Source organism: Phocoena sinus, chromosome 12 (assembly GCF_008692025.1).
Source record: "Phocoena sinus isolate mPhoSin1 chromosome 12, mPhoSin1.pri, whole genome shotgun sequence".
Taxonomy (NCBI): Eukaryota; Metazoa; Chordata; class Mammalia; order Artiodactyla; family Phocoenidae; genus Phocoena; species Phocoena sinus.
In genome coordinates, this window is record NC_045774.1 from 72,492,065 (window position 1) to 72,508,998 (window position 16,934).

The following is a 16,934-nucleotide window of genomic DNA, read 5'->3' on the forward strand; positions in this document are numbered from 1 at the left end:
AATCAATGTGAAACACCACACTAACAAATTAAGGAATAAAAACCATATGATCATATCAATAGATGCAGAAGCAGCTTTTGACAAAATTCAACACCCATTTATGATAAAAAAAAAAAACCTCTCCAGAAATTGGGCATAGAGGGAACCTACCTCAACATAATAAAGGCCATATATGACAAACCCACAGCAAGCATCATACTCAATGGTGAAAAACTGAAAGCATTCCACTAAGATTAGGAACAAGACAAGGATGTCCACTCTCGCCACTTTATTCAACATAATTTTGGAAGTCCTAGCCACAGCAATCAGAAGAAAAAGAAATAAAAGGAATCCAAATCAGAAAAGAAGAAGGAAAACTGTCACTGTTTGCCAGTGGCATGATACTATACATAAAAAATCCTAAAGATGCCACCAGAAAACTACTAGAACAAATAAGTGAATTTGGTAAGGTTGCAGGATACAAAGTTAATGCACAGAAATGTCTGGCATTCCTATACACCACCAATGAAAAATCAGAAAGAGAAATTAAGGAAACACTCCCATTTACCATTGCAACAAAAAGAATAAAATACCTAGGAATAAACCTGCCTACAGACGTGAAAGACTTGTATTCAGAAAACTATAAAACACTGATGAAAGAAATCAAAGATAACATAAACAGATGGAGAACTATACTATGTCCGTGGATTGGAGGAATCAATATTGTGAAAATGACTGTACTACCAAAAGCAATCTACAGATTCAGTGCAGTCCCTAGCAACCAACCATAGCATTCCTCACAGAATTAGAACAGAAAATTTTACAATTCGTATGGAAACACAAAAGACCTGGAATAGCTAAAGTAATCTTGAGAAAGAAAGAGAGAGTTGGAGGAATAAGGCTCCCCAACTTCAAACTATACCACAGAGATACAGTAATCAAGACAGTATGGTACTGGCACAAAAACAGAAATATAGATCAATGGTACAGGATAGAATGCCCAGAGATAAATCCATGCACCTGTGGTCAACTAATCTATGACAAAGGAGGCAAGGATATACAATGGAGAAAAGACAGTCTCTTCAGTAAGTGGTGCTCGGAAAACTGGAGAGCTACACGTAAAAGAATGAAATTAGAACACTCCCTAACACCATACACAAAAATAAACTCCAAATGGATTAAAGACTTAAATGTAAGACCAGACACTATAAAACTCTTAGAGGAAAACATAGGAAAAACGTTCTTTGAGATAAACCACAGCAAGATCTTTTTTGACCCACCTCCTAGAGGAACAGAAATAAAAACAAAAATAAACAAATGGGACCTAATGAAACTTAAAAGCTTTTGCACAGCAAAGGAAACCATAAACAAGACCAAAAGACAACCCTCAGAATGAGAGAAAATATTTCCAAATGAACCAACTGACAAAGGATTAATCTCCAAAATTTACAAGCAGCTCAATATCAAAAAAACAAACAACCCAATCCAAAAATGGGTGGAAGACCTAAAGAGACATTTCTCCGAAGAAGATATACAGATTGCCAACAAACACATGAAAGAATGCTCAACATCATTAATCAGAGAAATGCAAATCAAAACTACAATGTGATATCATCTCACACCAGTCAGAATGGCCACCATCAAAAACACTACAAACAATAAATGCTGAAGAGGGTGTGGAGAAAAGGGGACACTCTTGCACTGTTGGTAGGAATGTAAATTGATACAGCCGCTATGGAGAACAGTATGCAAGTTCCTTAAGAAACTAAACATACAGCTACCATATGACCCAGCAATCCCCCTACTGGGCATATACCCTGAGAAAACCATAATTCAAAAAGAGTCATGTACCAAAATGTTCACTGCAGCACTGTTTACAATAGCCAGGACATGGAAGCAGCCTAAGTGTCCATCGACAGATGAATGGATAAAGAAGACATGGCACATATATACAATGGAATATTACTCAGCCATAAAAAGAAATGAAATTGAGTTATTTGTAGTGAGGTGGATGGACCTAGAGTCTGTCATACAGAGTGAAGTAAGTCAGAAAGAGAAAAACAAGTATCTTATGCTAACACATATGTATGGGATCTAAAAAAAAAAAAAAAGAAAAGGTCACGAAGAACCTAGGGGCGAGACATGAATAAAGATGCAGACCTACTAGAGAATGGACTTGAGTACACGGGGAGGGGGAAAGGTAAGTTGGGACAAAGTGAGAGAGTGGCAAAGACATATATACACTACCAAATATAAAATCAATAGCTAGTGGGAAGCAGCCTCATAGCACAGGCAGATCAGCTCGGTGCTTTGTGACCACCTAGGGGGGTGGGATTGGGAGGGTGGGAGGGAGGGAGACACAAGAGGGAAGAGATATGGAGATATATGTATATGTGTAACTGATTTACTTTGTTATAAAGAAGAAACTAACACACCATTGTAAAGCAATTATACTCCAATAAAGATATTAAAAAAAAAAAAATGGGTTGCAGACCTAAATAGACATTTCACCAAGGAAAACATACAGTTGGCCAAGAGGCACATGAAAAGATGCTCAGCATCACGAATTATTAGAAAAATGCAAATCACAACTACAATGAGGTATCACCTTATGCTGATCAGAATGGCCATTTTCAAAAAATCTAGAAACAATAAATGCTGGAAAGGGTGTAGTGAAAAGGGAACCCTCCTCACTGTTGGTGGGAATGTCAGTTGATCCAACCATTATGGAAAACAGTGTGGAGGTTCCTTAAAAAACTGAAAATAGAACTGCCATATGATCCAGCAATCCCAGTACTGGGCATATACCCTGAGAAAACCATAATTCAAAAAGAGATATGTACCACAATGTTCATTGCAGCACTGTTTACAATAGCCAGGAAGTGGAACCAACCTAATGTCCATCGAGAGATGAATGGATAAAGAAGATGCGGCACGTATATACAATGGAATATTAATCAGCCAGAAAAAGAAATGAAATTGAGTTATTTGTAGTGAGGTGGATGGACCTAGAGTCTGTCATACAGAGTGAAGTAAGTCAGAAAGAGAAAAATACGATACGCTAACGCATATATATGGAATCTAAAAAAATATATATGGTACTGATGAACCTAGTTGCAGGGCAGGCATAAAGAGGTAGACGTAGAGAATGGACTTGAAGATGTGGGGTGGGAGGGCGAAGCTGGGGCGAAGTGAGGGTACCATTGACATATATACACTACCAACTGTAAAATAGTTGGCTGGTGGGAAACAGCAGCATAGCACAGGGAGATCGGCTCGGTGCTTTGTGGTGACCTAGGGGGTGGGATAGGGAGGCTCAAGAGGGAGGGGACATGGGGACATGTGTGTGCATATGGCCGATTTGCTTTGTTGTGCAACTGAAACTAACACAGTACTGTGAAGCAATTTTATTCCAATAAAGATCTATTTTAAAAAATGAGTAAAATCATTATGTCTCTGGAAAAATTTTCACCATACGAATACTGAGTAGCGTGTGGTAAAATTCTGGAATCCTTTGGGATGGTCTGTTTCTGCAGTTTGGCCAAATTGAATTTTCATCTTTTCTTCTTGTAATAACAGGATTATTTTGGTTCTGTTTTCATACCTCCGGCATCTCTTCAGAACTTATTATTACAAGGCAGTTTTTTTGTTTTAATTTATTTATTTTTGGCTGCACCGTGTCTTCGTGGCTGCGCACGGGCTTTCTCTAGTTGCAACCAGCGGGGGCTACTCTTCGTTGCGGTGCGTGGGCTTCTCACCGCGGTAGCCTCTCCCGTTGCGGAGCAGGGGTTTTGGTGCACGGGCTTCAGTAGTTGTGGCTCGCGGGCTCTAGAGCGCAGGCTCAGTAGCCGTGGCGCACGGGCCCAGCCGCTCCGCGGCATGTGGGATCCCCCCGGACCAGGGCCCGAACCCGTGTGCCCCGCACCGGCAGGCGGACTCCCAACCACTGTGCCGCCAGGGAAGCCCTACAAGGCAGTTTTTAATGAGCCTTTGAAGACCTTCTTTTCTGCATTTATATTGATAGATTCATTGCTGTCATTACGTTCTCCCTGGTGTTTCATAAACATCACTTTCTAAGGTATTTACATGTATTGGTTTATTTTTATAAATTTATTTATTTTATTTTTGGCTGTGTTGGGTCTTCGTTGCTGTGTGTGGGCTTTTTCTAGCTGCAGCAAGCAGGGGCTACTCTTCACAGAGGTGAGCAGGCTTCTCACTGTGGTGGCTTCTCTTGTTGCCGAGCACAGGCTCTAGGCACACGGGCTTCAGTAGTTGTGGCTCGTGGGCTCCAGAGTGCAGGCTCAGTATTTGTGGCGAACCAGCCTAGTTGCTCCGCGACATGTAGGGTCTTCTTGGACCAGGGCTTGAACCCATGTCCCCTGCATTGGCAGGTGGATTCTTAAGCACTGAGCCACCAGGGAAGCCCACATATATTCGTTTAAAAAAAAAAGCCACTAATTTATTTCAGAGTTGTCAGTGTCCACAATGGATGACATGCAAATTAATGTTAGTCCTTTCTATCCCCTTGATAATCTTTCACATTCCATTTGGAAATTTTAAATTTTGGGTGAAGAGCAAAGCTTGAGTTCACCCTTTCTGAGCAACAGCATCCATACTGCTCATGGGTTTGTCTTTCTTGAAGTGCTGAGCGCTTGGCACTTGCGTATCTTTGGATTTTGACTTCTTGATTAGTTATATTCTTGGACAAACAGCTATTAAACAGATACTATCTAAGTCTGGAAACTCCTATACATTTCTTATCTCCTCAGTCCTTTTTCTTAAATTGTTCTTTTTCAAACTTCCTCTGAGTTTGGTCTACTTGATATTAGATGTCCTGTTACAGCAGTGTCTGATGGCCCTTGCTGGACCTTGGTCTCTGTGCATTTTGCTTGCTGTTAGGTCTCGTTTCCACTTACAGAACTAAGTATTGGTGGACTGGTTTGAAATTGCTATTAATCTTTCTCTTGTGAATACAAGCAAATTAAATATACCAAATAGAGTTAGGATAGTTACTAAACAAACATTTTTTTTGATATATTAGCTGACTATTAAGTCCTCTTCTTAAACCAGCCCAGGACAATAAATGTTAGGTTTATTTCACTTTTTTAGTTTTATCTGTTTCATATTAGTGATGGGCTGTCCTCAAGCTGTCAGTGACTTGAATCTTGTTTGGGAATTGTTCTCTGCCATCTGTGAACTATTTTGTAAGTTACCTTTCTAGATTTTAAAGGCATCTGAGAAGACTTTACATGAAATCTGTTTAGGATGCAGAAAAGAAAATAATGGCCTTGGTTTCACAGGAGTCATTACAATTAATTTTTTTTCCATTTTTGGCAGCTAGCAAGATCATTCCCACTAATTTAATGTTTAGAAAATATGTTTGGCTTTGATTTTATTTTATTTTTTTATTGAAGTGTAGTTGATTTACAATGCTGTGATAGTTTCTGATGTTCAGCAAAGTGATTCACCCCTTATATATATGTATATGTATTTGTGTGTGTGTATTCTTTTTCAGATTGTTTTCCATTATAAGTTGTTTCAAGTTACTGAATAAAGTTCCCTGTGCTATACAGTAGGACCTTGTTGTTTATCTATTTTATATATAGTAGTGTGTATCTGTTAATCCCAAACTCCTAATTTATTGTTTGGCTTTAACTGTAAATACAGGCATAGAAGTCATTGCAATGTTAGGCCAATTATTTTTTTCATAATTTTATGTAAATTACGTATAACTTTTAAAATTTGAAACATGTTTTGTCCAGTACTGATTATTTATTACAGTTCTCAATTTCAAATTTTCTTGAGTTTTTTTCTCCCACGAGGAGCAACCAGAAAATTGCTGGGAATGGCATGGGTCTGAAAATTGGAGGTCCTCTTGCCTTGTGTCCTGTAGATTCAAATCTGACCAGAGTGTGCTTTGCATCTTCCCTTTCAGTCTTCTCCAGCCACAACTGTTACGTCGCCTAATTCTACACCAGCTAAAACTATTGACACATCCCCTCCAGTTGATTTGTTTGCAACTGCATCTGCGGCTGTACCAGTCAGGTTAGTTCATGAGAATGCAGCGAACCGTTTATTAATATTATGATCAGGTTGTCATTTTATTTTTGTGTACCAAACCCAATGACTTCACAAAATGAAATGTAGTCCTAGTAAATGTGTGATATTTGGGGTTATTTTCAGGTACATAGACTAAGTTCTTCTATACTCCATACAGTTACTTAGGCTTGTACCTCTCAAAGTGTAAGACCTAAGCTGTGGAAATCACCTTGGTGCTCACACATTTGGCAAAGGAAGTGGAAGAAAGATGCACACACTTCAGGTTCTTCTGAAATGGATGATATGGACATTGTTTTCTGAAATTAGTTTCTTCTTATGTGAAATTTAAAGGGTGTCTTAAAGTGGTAAGAAATGAGATGAAAGGAAGTGTAGTGAAAAGAAATGCTTGTAGTTGCAGGCCAGTTAGCTGGTGCATATGAGGAACTCAAACTCTGGTGGTAGGAGGAAACCGTCAGGATGTGCCTAATTGCTTTTTTAAAATATTTATTTATTTATTTGGTTGCACCAGGTCTTAGTTGCAGCAGGCAGGCTCCTTAGTTGTGGCTCATGGGCTCCTTAGTTGTGGCAGGTGGGCTCCTTAGTTGAGGCTCCAGGAATGCTTAATTGCAGCTCCAGGGCTCCTTAGTTGTGGCATGTGAACTCTTAGTTGTGGCATGCATGTGGGATCTAGTTCCCTGACCAGGGATCAAATCCGGGCCCCCTGTATTGGGAGCGTGGAGTCTTATCTACTGCACCACCAGGGAAGGCCCCTTATTGCTTTCATAGTGCCTAAAGGTCAGAACAGTAGTGAGAAAACGGGGGATGACTGTGCTTTCTGTAAAATCTCTGAGCCACCTGAAATGAAGCCCCAACTCAGAGAGGCTTCCTCAGATAATAATTTTAGGTCAACTCTTTGTTTGGTTCTTTAGCCTTGAGAGCATTCTAGTCCCATCTTGTAGTATCTGTGACTCTGATTATGAATGCCCTGTATTTGGAGACGTGAATTTTGAACTGAGCAATAAAGCCCCATAATGTATGCATGTTAACTATGCACGTTACCCTCTACTTGCTTAATTCTGCTTTCATAATCACAGGCTTGGTAAAGCCAAGTCCTTTCTGCCTCTATACTAAGATAAATTGCTCCTTATAAAAGCTTTGATTCCAGTCTTAATAATAAATGTTTCCCTGTTCTGGCTCTTAGACCAGTCGTATTTATGAAATAGACATCAAAACTATGCAAGTTTCAGGGGTCTTGAAACTTTATTTTTTTAAGCAGCAGAATCCTTTTTTCCAAAAAATATTGCTGGGAAATCTAATACGTAAAAAAGAAAAAGATGGAATGGCTATTTATGAGGAGGGGTGGGGAACCTGGGACCCTGATGGCTTAGTACCTGGTCTGGCAGCCTTTAAGCCAGTGCTCCTTAAACCTGACTGTACAGTGAAACCCCTGGGGTTGTAGTAAAATGAAGACTGATGTAGTAGATAATGGTTAAGCCTGGGATTTTGCATTTCTAACAAGGTGCCAGGATGCTGCTAGTTTGGAAACTACACTTTGAGTAACAACGCTCTAGGCTCCTCCTTGGAACTTCTTTAGATGGAGGAGCTTTGAAAAGCACAGCCCCAATTGAATAAGAGTGAAAAATATGGAATTATTTTTAGGTGAGGTCTCTTATAGGCAAACTTGATGTGTTGTAGTTTAACTTAGAAAAAAGGTACAATAGTGATTATTCATTTTAGTATTCTTTGGTTTATAAATTCTTTTCAAGTTAAGAATTATTTACCATACTACAAAAAAAGCATACAAAAAAACTTTAGAAAATAGAGAAAAGGAAAAAAATTACCAATAATTCTCTTACCTTTATTATTTGGAGTATGTTTCCTTTTGTCACAGCCCTCATAACCAGCATTTCAGATGACCCAGTGGACATAACATGTTTAAAATTCCCCCTTATTTTGAGGCATTTAGATTTTCCCTTTTAATTTCTGCTCTGTGATTTGCTGAGTGACCCATTGCTTGAGGTATAATTTAACTTTGCAAGAGTTGGCAAACGATGGCCCATAGATCAAATCTAGCCCACTGTCTTTTGCTGTAAATAAATTTTTATTGGAACAAAAGCATGTTCATTTGCTTACGTACTGCCTATGTCTTATTTCACTCTGCACTGGCAGAATCGAATAGCGATAGAGACTGTCTGGCTCGCAAACCTAAAATTTTTAGTATCTGGCCCTTTACAAAAGTTGTTTGCCAACTCTCAGTATAGAGGAACATATGCTTTACTGCTGTACTTTACAAAATATTATTCTCTTACTGAATTTAAAATAGCCAAAATCTGTGATGTTTTCTGCATAAGTCTTCATTTTAAAAGCATCTTTACATTTTAAAATTTCAAAATCTGATTTTAAAATCATATTTTCCTTTCAGCGCTTCTAAACCATCTAGTGATCTCCTGGACCTGCAGCCAGACTTCTCCTCTGCAGGGGCGGCAGCAGCCGCGACACCAGCACCACCACCACCTTCAGGAGGCGCCACTGCGTGGGGGGGTGAGTGAAACCAGGCAACCATGCCATTTTTCTATTTAGTTGTTTTTATTCAGGCTGTAATTGTTATACTTACCTTCTGATTATCCAAAATGGTGCTAGAAACTCGGGGAGAAAATGTTAAGAATGGCATTGATTGATTGATTGAAATATATATTGAGAGAGCGAGACAAAGACAGAAAAAGTACCCATAATACAGTTAAAATATTCAAGTAATCATACATGTTTTTTAGTTTAAAAGCTGGAACAATGGGAGTATTTTTTCTTCGCTGTTCTCAAATTCTGATTATTTTTAGTAGTTGCTCCCTAGAGATGCAGGCCTTAGAAGATTGGGTGTTCCCATGAACTTATAAGTTTACTCAGAGGCAGCATTTCGAATTTGGTTTGTTCGGATATGGTCTCCTTCATGGATTCCTTTAGACCTTAACTGGTTTTATTCACATTGTATTTGACTTCATGCAGTTGAAATCTGGGATAGATTCTTCTTGGTGCCAGAAAATATCCGTACTAAACTAATTAAGAGGAATCACACCTAAGTGCTTGATTTCCATTTTATTCATGGATCTTAGGGGAAAAAATTAAGCTTTTATATGTTTTTAATTAAACATATTTAATACCAATATAAAAGTTAATTACTGCTTAATTCTCAAAGCTTCACAGAGTTGGTGTTAAATAACTTACTCTACTACATCAAACTATCAAAATAAAAAATTGTTTAAGTTTGAAAATGGCTCGTAGGAACAACACAGAGGGAAACAACACAGAGGGACTGACACAAGAGGTGTCCCATCATATCCCCCCATAGGAACAATACTTTGGCAGCCACCCACAGATAAAAGTGCCTTTGTGGGAGCTTTGGGATCCAGGTAAAAGGTTGCAAACCCCAAGTGGAGCCCAAGACCAAGAACAGTTGATTTGAGAAGGCAAGCCTACTACCAGGTGGGAGGCTCGCCAACGCTGGTCCTGGCAATAGACCTGGAAACACTGCCATGCCCCTGTGGACTCACTACAGTCCTGTTTGGCCATGATCCTGCCACCAGTAACATCTGCCAAGGGACCAGGGAGGAGTGTACCCAACCATGCCTTGGGTAACAGGCCTCCTGTCCTTGGTCTCAACTGTGGACCCTGAAACTGCCTGTGACCCAGCTCCAGCCTCTCTCAGTCATGGTCCAGGAGCAGTCCTGCCTGCCCAGGGATCCAGCAGGAGGCACATCTGTCTGTGCCCCCAGAGGCAGGCCCAGTGACCTTAATCCAACCTCAGATCCTGAAGCAGCCTTGTGACTAGGCTCCAGCCCCTCAGTCTTACCCACCCAGGGACGCTGTGGGAGACACACTCATCCATGCCCCTATGGGCAGGCCTATAGATCTTGGTCCCAACTGTGGACCTTAAAGCAACCTTCTCACTTCATTTAGCCCCACTTAGCTGCAGTCCAGGGCTAGTCTGGCCTAGCTGGAGACCCAGCAGGAGCTACACCCAGACACATACCTGGTAACAAGCCCACCATCTCTGAACCCAACTGCACATCCTGCAGTGGACCCTTGTCCCAGCTCCAGCCCTACTAACCAAGGTCGTGAAGGCAGTCCTGTCTGCTCAGGGACCAGGAGGCAGGATCTATACCTACCCAAGGCCCTGGTAACAGGCCCACTAACATGGACACTACAGCAGACCCAGAAGCAGCCACATGACCCAGCCCCAACCCCACTCAACTGCAATCCTGGAGTCAGTATCATCAGCCCAGGGACCTGACAGGAGAAGGCCTGCCAAAACCAGTGTTTAAAAACAGGAAGAGGTGTTTGCTCCTTCAGGTGCACAGACACCAACACAGGGCTACACAGAGTATGAAGAATCAGGCAAACAGACATGACACTGCCAAAGGAAACTAATAAATCTCTAATAACTTACCCTAAAGAAATGGAGATCTCTACATAGCTTGATAACAAATTCAAAATAATTATCTTTAAGAAACTCAGTGAAATACAAGAGAACACAAATAGGCAACGAAATTAAGTCAAGAAAAGTATACATGAACAAAATAAGAAAATAGAAACCATAAGAGGGAACAAAACAGAAATTCTGAACGAAACAGAATAGTATGACTGAACTGAAAAGAAAAACTCAGTAGAGAGCTTACTTGATCAGACAGAGTAAAGAATCAACAAACTCAAAGATAGAGTGTTAGAGAATAGCCAATTAAAAGAACAAAAAGGAAAAAAGTGATGCATACAGGACCTATGGGTTGCCATAAAATTAATTAATATATGCATTATGGGAGTCCCAGAAAGAGAAGAAAGTGAGAAAGAGAAGAAAGCTTATTTAAAGATAATGGCTAAAAACTTCATAAATCATGGGAGGGATATGGACATTTAAATTCACGAAGTTCAAAAGTCTCCAAGCAGGATCAATCCAAAGAATATTACCTGAGACACAGTATTTAATCAGATTGTCAGAAGTCAAAGGCAAAGAGAAACTTTTGAAAACAACAAGAGAAAAGCACCTCCTCACATACAAGGAAACCCTGATAAAGCTGTCAGCATATTTCTCAGCAGAAACCTTGCAGGCCAGGAGTAAGTAGCATGATATAATAAAAGTCCTGAAAGAAAAAAACTGCCAACCAAGAATACTATACCTGGCAAAGTTGTTCTTCAGAAGTGAAGGCGAGAAAAAGACATTACCTGACAAACAAAATCTGAGAGAATTCATCACCACTAGACCTGTCTTACAGGAAATGCTAAAGGAATTTCTTTAAGATAAAACAAAAGGATGCTAAATAACAATGAGAAAATGTATGAAAGCACAACCCTTGAACAACATGAGTTTGAACTGTGAGAGTCCACTTCCACACAGATTTTTTTTCCACTAAATATGTAATACACAACTAAACACTACATGGTTCGTTGAATCTGCAGAACTGTGGATATGGAGGACCAACTGTAAATGTATAGGTGGATTTTTGACTGCATGGGTGGTTGGCTCCCGTAACCCCTTTGCTGTTCAAGGGTCAGCTGTATCAAACTCACTGGTAAAGGTAAATTTGTAGTCAAATTCAGAATACTCTAATACTGTAAATGTAGTAGGTAAATCACTTTTAACCCTGGTATGAAAGTTAAAAGACAAGAGAACTTAAAATAACTAAAGCTACAATAATTTGCTACTACATACACAATATAAAAAGATGTAGGGTGGATAATATGTGGAGAGTAGAGAAAGGTAAAAGTGTCCATACTTTTTGTATGTGATTGAAATTAAGTTGTTATCAGCTTAAAATAGACTGTTAAAACTATAAGATGTTTTATGTAAGCCCATGGTAAACACAAAGAAAAAAAACTCTACTGGATACTAAAAATAAAGAGAAAGGAATCAAAGCATACCACTGAGGAAAATCATCAAGTCACAAAGGAAGAGAGGAAGAAAAGAACAAAGGAACTACAGAATGGTCAGAAAACAGTAAACAAAATGACAATAGTAAGTCCTTACCTGTAAATACTGTAAATTTAAATGGATTAAATTCTCCTATCAAATAATAGAGTAGTTCAGTGGATGTTAAAAAAAACAAGATCCAACAATCTAGTGCCTACAAGAGACTCCTTTTAACTTTAAGGACATACATAGGCAAGGTAAAGGGATGGGAAAAGATTTTCAGTCAAAATCTATCACAAGAAACAAAGAAAATCACTATATAATGATAAAATCAATTCATCAAGAGGGTATAAACATCAAAATGCCCAAATATATAAAGCAAATATTAACAGAACTGAGGGGAGAAAGAGACAACCATACAGTAATAGTGGGGGGCTTCAGTATGCCAGTTTCAACAATAGATAGATCATCCAGACAGAAATCAGTAAGAAAATAGCAAACTTGAATAACAGTTTACCCCAAATGGACCTAATAGGCATAAACAGAAAATTTCATCCAACACAGCAGAATATACATTCTCCTCAGGTGCACACAGAACATTCTCCATGGTAGATCATATGTTGGGACACTAAAAATTTCTTAACAAATTAAAGAAGATTGAAGTCATATCAAGTATCATTTCTGAGCTTCAGTGGTATGAAACTAGAAATCAGTAACAGAAGGAAATTTTGAAAATTCACAAATATGCGGAGATTAAATAACATACAACCAACCAATGGGTCAAAGAAGAAATCAAAAAGAAATTTAAAAGAATCTTAAGACAAAGGAACATGGAAACACAACATATCAAAACTTACATGATTCTGCCAAAGCAGTTCTAAGAGGGACATTTATAGCGCTAAATGCCTCCATTAAGAAAAAGAAAGATCTCAAATAAACAATCTAGCTTTACATCTCACAGAACTAGATAAAGAGCAAACTTAGCCAAAAGATAGCAGAAGGGAAGAAGTAATAAAGATTAGAGCAGAAATAAATAGAGACTAGAAAGACAATAGAAAAGATCAGCAAAACTAAGGGTTGGTTTTCTGAAAAGATAAACAAAATTTCTTACAGCTAGACTAACCAAGAAAAAAAGAGCAACAACTCAAAAATAAAATTATAAATGAAAGAAGCATTATAGCTGATACCATAAAAATACAAAGAATCATAAGAGACTACTGTGAGAAAGTTATGCCATAATTGGATAACCAAAAAGAAATGGATAAATTCCTAGAAAGATACAATTGACCAAGACAGAATCATGAAGACATAGAAAATCTGAACAGACCCATATGAAATAAGGAAGTTGAAGTGGTAATCAAAAACCTCCCAACAAAGAAAAACCCATGACCATATAGCTTCATGGGTGAATTCTACCAAACATTTAAACAGGAATTAATGCCAGTCCTACTCACACTCTTCCCAAAATATTTAAAAGGAGGGAATACTTCCAAACTTATTTTTTGAAGCTAGTTTTACCCTCATTCCAAAGCCATATACAGATACTACAAGAACATAGATGCAAGAATCCTTCACAAAACATTAGAAAACTGAATTTAGCAGCAAATTAAAAGGGTCATACACCATGATCAAGTGGGATTTATTCCTGGGATGCAAGGAGGGTTCAACATATGCAAGTGATACACACCACATTACAGAATAAAGGATAAAAATCATATGATCATCTCAATAGATGCAGAAAAAGCACTTAACAAAATTTAACAGCCTTTCATGATAAAAACTCTCAACAAATTAGGTAAAGAAGGAATATATCTCAACATAATAAAGGGCATATATGACAAGTCCACAGCTAACATGATACTTAATGATGAAAAGCTGTAACCTTCTCCTCTAAGATTAGGAACAAGACAAGGATGCCTACTCTCTCCACTTCTCCTCGACATAGTACTGGAAGTCTAAACAAGAGCAGTTAGTCAAGAAAAAGAAATAAAATGCATCCAAATAGGAAAAGAAGAAATAAAATTGTCTCTGCAGATGACATAATCTTATATGTAGAAACCCAAAAGACTCCACCAAAAAACTGTTAGAACTAATAAACGAATTCAGTAAAATTTGGGATACACAATTTATGTACAAAAATCAACTGGCTTTCTATACACTAACAGCAAACTATCTGAAAAAGAAATGAAGAAAACAATCCCATTTAGAGCAGCATCAAAAAGAATAAAATACTTAGGAATAAATTTAACCAAAGAGGTGAAAAACCTGTACACTGAAAACTACAAGACATTGATGAAAGAAATTGAAGATACAAATAAATGGAAAGATATCCTGTGTTCATGGATTAGAAGAATTAATATTGTTAAAATGTCCATACTACCCAAAGTGATCTACAGATTCATTGCAATCCCTAGAAAAATTGAAATGGCATTTTCCCATTAATAGAAAAAAAAATTTGTCTTCATACAGACCACAAAAGACACCAAATAGCCAAAGAAATCTTGAGGAAGAAAAATAAGGCTGGAGGCATCAAACTTCCTGAAATCAACCTATATTTCAAAGCTATAGTAACCAAAATGGGATGGTACTGGCATGAAAACAGACACATCAACCAACAGGACAAGAGAATAGAGAGCCCAGAAATAAACCCATGCATATTCAGTTACCTAACCTTTGACAAGGATGCCAAGAATACACAACAGGGAACAGATAGTCTCTTTAATAAATGGTGTTGGGAAAACTAGATATCTATGTGCAAAAGAATGAAATTGGAACCTTATCTTAAATCATACACAAAAATTAACTCAAATGGATTAAAGACTTTAAATACAAGATCTGAAACCATAAAACTCCTTGAAGAAAACAGGGAAAAAACTCCTAGACATTGATCTTAGCAGTGAATTTTTTGATTTGCCACCCAAAACACAGGCAACAAAAGCAAAAATAAGCAAGTAAGACTACATTCAAACTAAAAAACTTCTGCACAGCAAAGGAAACAACAAAATAAAAGTGCAGCCTGTGGAATGGGAGAAAATATTTGTTAAAAAAAAAAAACCCAAATAACTTGATTTTAAAATGGGCAAAGGACATAAATAGACATTTTCCAAACAAGATATGCAAATGGCCAACAAGTATATGAAAAGGTGTTCACTGTCATTAATCATTAGGAAAATGCAAATCAAAACCACAGAGATAGCACCCCACACTTGTTAGGATAACTGTTGTCAAAACCACAAGAGATAACAAGTGTTTGGTGAGGGAGTGGAGAAAAGGGAACCATTATTCATTGTTGCTGGAGATGTAAATTGGTGCAGCCATTATGGTTTTTTTTTTTTTTAAATTTATTTTTTTGGAGTATAATTGCTTTACAATGTTGTGTCAGTTGCTGCTATACAACATAGTGAATCAGCTATATGTATACATATATCCCCATATCCCCTCCCTCTTGAGCCTCCCTCCCACCCTCCCTATCCCGCCCCTCTAGGTCGTCACAAAGCATCCAGCTGACCTCCTTGTGCTATACAGCAGCTTCCCACTAACCATCCATTTTACGTTTGGTAGTGTATATATTTCAATGCAACTCTCTCACTTCATCCCTACTTCCCCTTCCCCATGCCGAGTCCTCAAGTACATTCTTTACATCTGCGTCATTATTCCTGCCCTGCCATTAGGTTCGTCAGTACCATTTTTTTAGATTCCATATATGTGCTTTAGCATATGGTATTTTTCTCTTTCTGACTTACTTCCCTCTGTATGACAGACTCTGGGTCCATCCACCTCATTACAAATAATTCAATTTCGTTCCTTTTTATGACTGAGTAATATTCCATTGTATGTATATACCACATCTTCTTTATCCATTCACCTGTCGATGGACATTGAGGTTGGTTCCATGTCCTAGCTATTGTAAATAGTGCTGCAATGAACATTGTGGTACATGTATCTTTTTGAATTGTGGTTTTCTCAGGGTATATGCCCAGTATATGCCCAGTGGGATTGCTGGATCATATGGTAATTCTATTCTTAGTTTTTTAAGGAACCTCCATACTGTTCTCCATAGTGGCAGTACAACCATCATGGAAAAAATATAGAGGTTCCTCAAAGAATTGAAAATAGAACTGTCACATGATTCACCATTCTCACTTCTGGATGGATGGAGATCTGTACCCCCATGTTCATTACAGCATTATCCACAATAGCCAAGATATAAAAATAACCTAAATGTCTGTCAACAGACAAAAGGATATAAAAAAAGCACATTGTATATATTCAATGGAATATTAATCATTTAGTCCTTTAAAAAGAAAGAAGTCCTCCTATTTGTTACAGTATGGATGATGAACATGAAGGACATTATGCTAAGTGAATAAACCAGGCACAGAAAGACAAATATGTATGATCTCACTTCTGTGTGAAGTCTAAACTCATAGATGCAGAAAGTAGAAGGGTGGTTGCCAGAGGCTGGCGGTGGGCGACGGAGGGCAGGGCATGGAGTGGGAAGACGATCAAAGGGTACAAAGGGTCAGTTGTAAGATGAATAAGTTTTGGAGATCTTATATACAGTATGGTTACCATATTTAATAATACTGTATCGTATACTTAAAATTTGCTAAGAGAGTGAATCTTAAGTATTTGCACTACAAAAATACAGTAACTATGTGAGATGATAGATGTGTTAATTTGATTGTGGTAATCTTTTCATAATGTATATGTATATCAACTCATCACATTGCATCTTAAATATATACAATTTTTATATGTCACTTATACCTCCATAAACCTGAAGGGGGTGGGGAGAAACAGCACTGGCAAAAGACATTAACTGGCTGATGAGGAAACCAGTAAGATGATAAAGCTGGCTCAAAGAGCGTTTTGAGGAACTGGGTATTTATAGACATTTGAAAGGAAATGTTAAAATAAGATGTTAAATAAATAAGTACAAAACTGGTTAATGTCCAGTAGAGCAGTAAAAACCATGTCTTGAGGTTTTCTCCCAGATAGAGCATCACTAGCAGACAAG

General features: G+C 38.1%; 1 protein-coding gene across 44 annotated transcripts in view; it reads left to right on the forward strand.

The window, feature by feature from the left end:
* SNAP91 (synaptosome associated protein 91) overlaps window positions 1–16,934 on the forward strand; it is a 155,376-nt gene that overhangs the window by 87,718 nt on the left and 50,724 nt on the right. For all 44 annotated transcript variants that reach the window (XR_004352548.1, XM_032651402.1, XM_032651400.1 and 41 more), the window contains 2 exons: window positions 5,915–6,024; window positions 8,441–8,559. Coding sequence is in view for 43 of the 44 variants with exons in the window: in XM_032651402.1 (XP_032507293.1) it covers window positions 5,915–6,024; window positions 8,441–8,559 (229 nt within the window). In the remaining variant the exon portion in view is untranslated. The remainder of the gene's footprint in view (window positions 1–5,914; window positions 6,025–8,440; window positions 8,560–16,934) is intronic.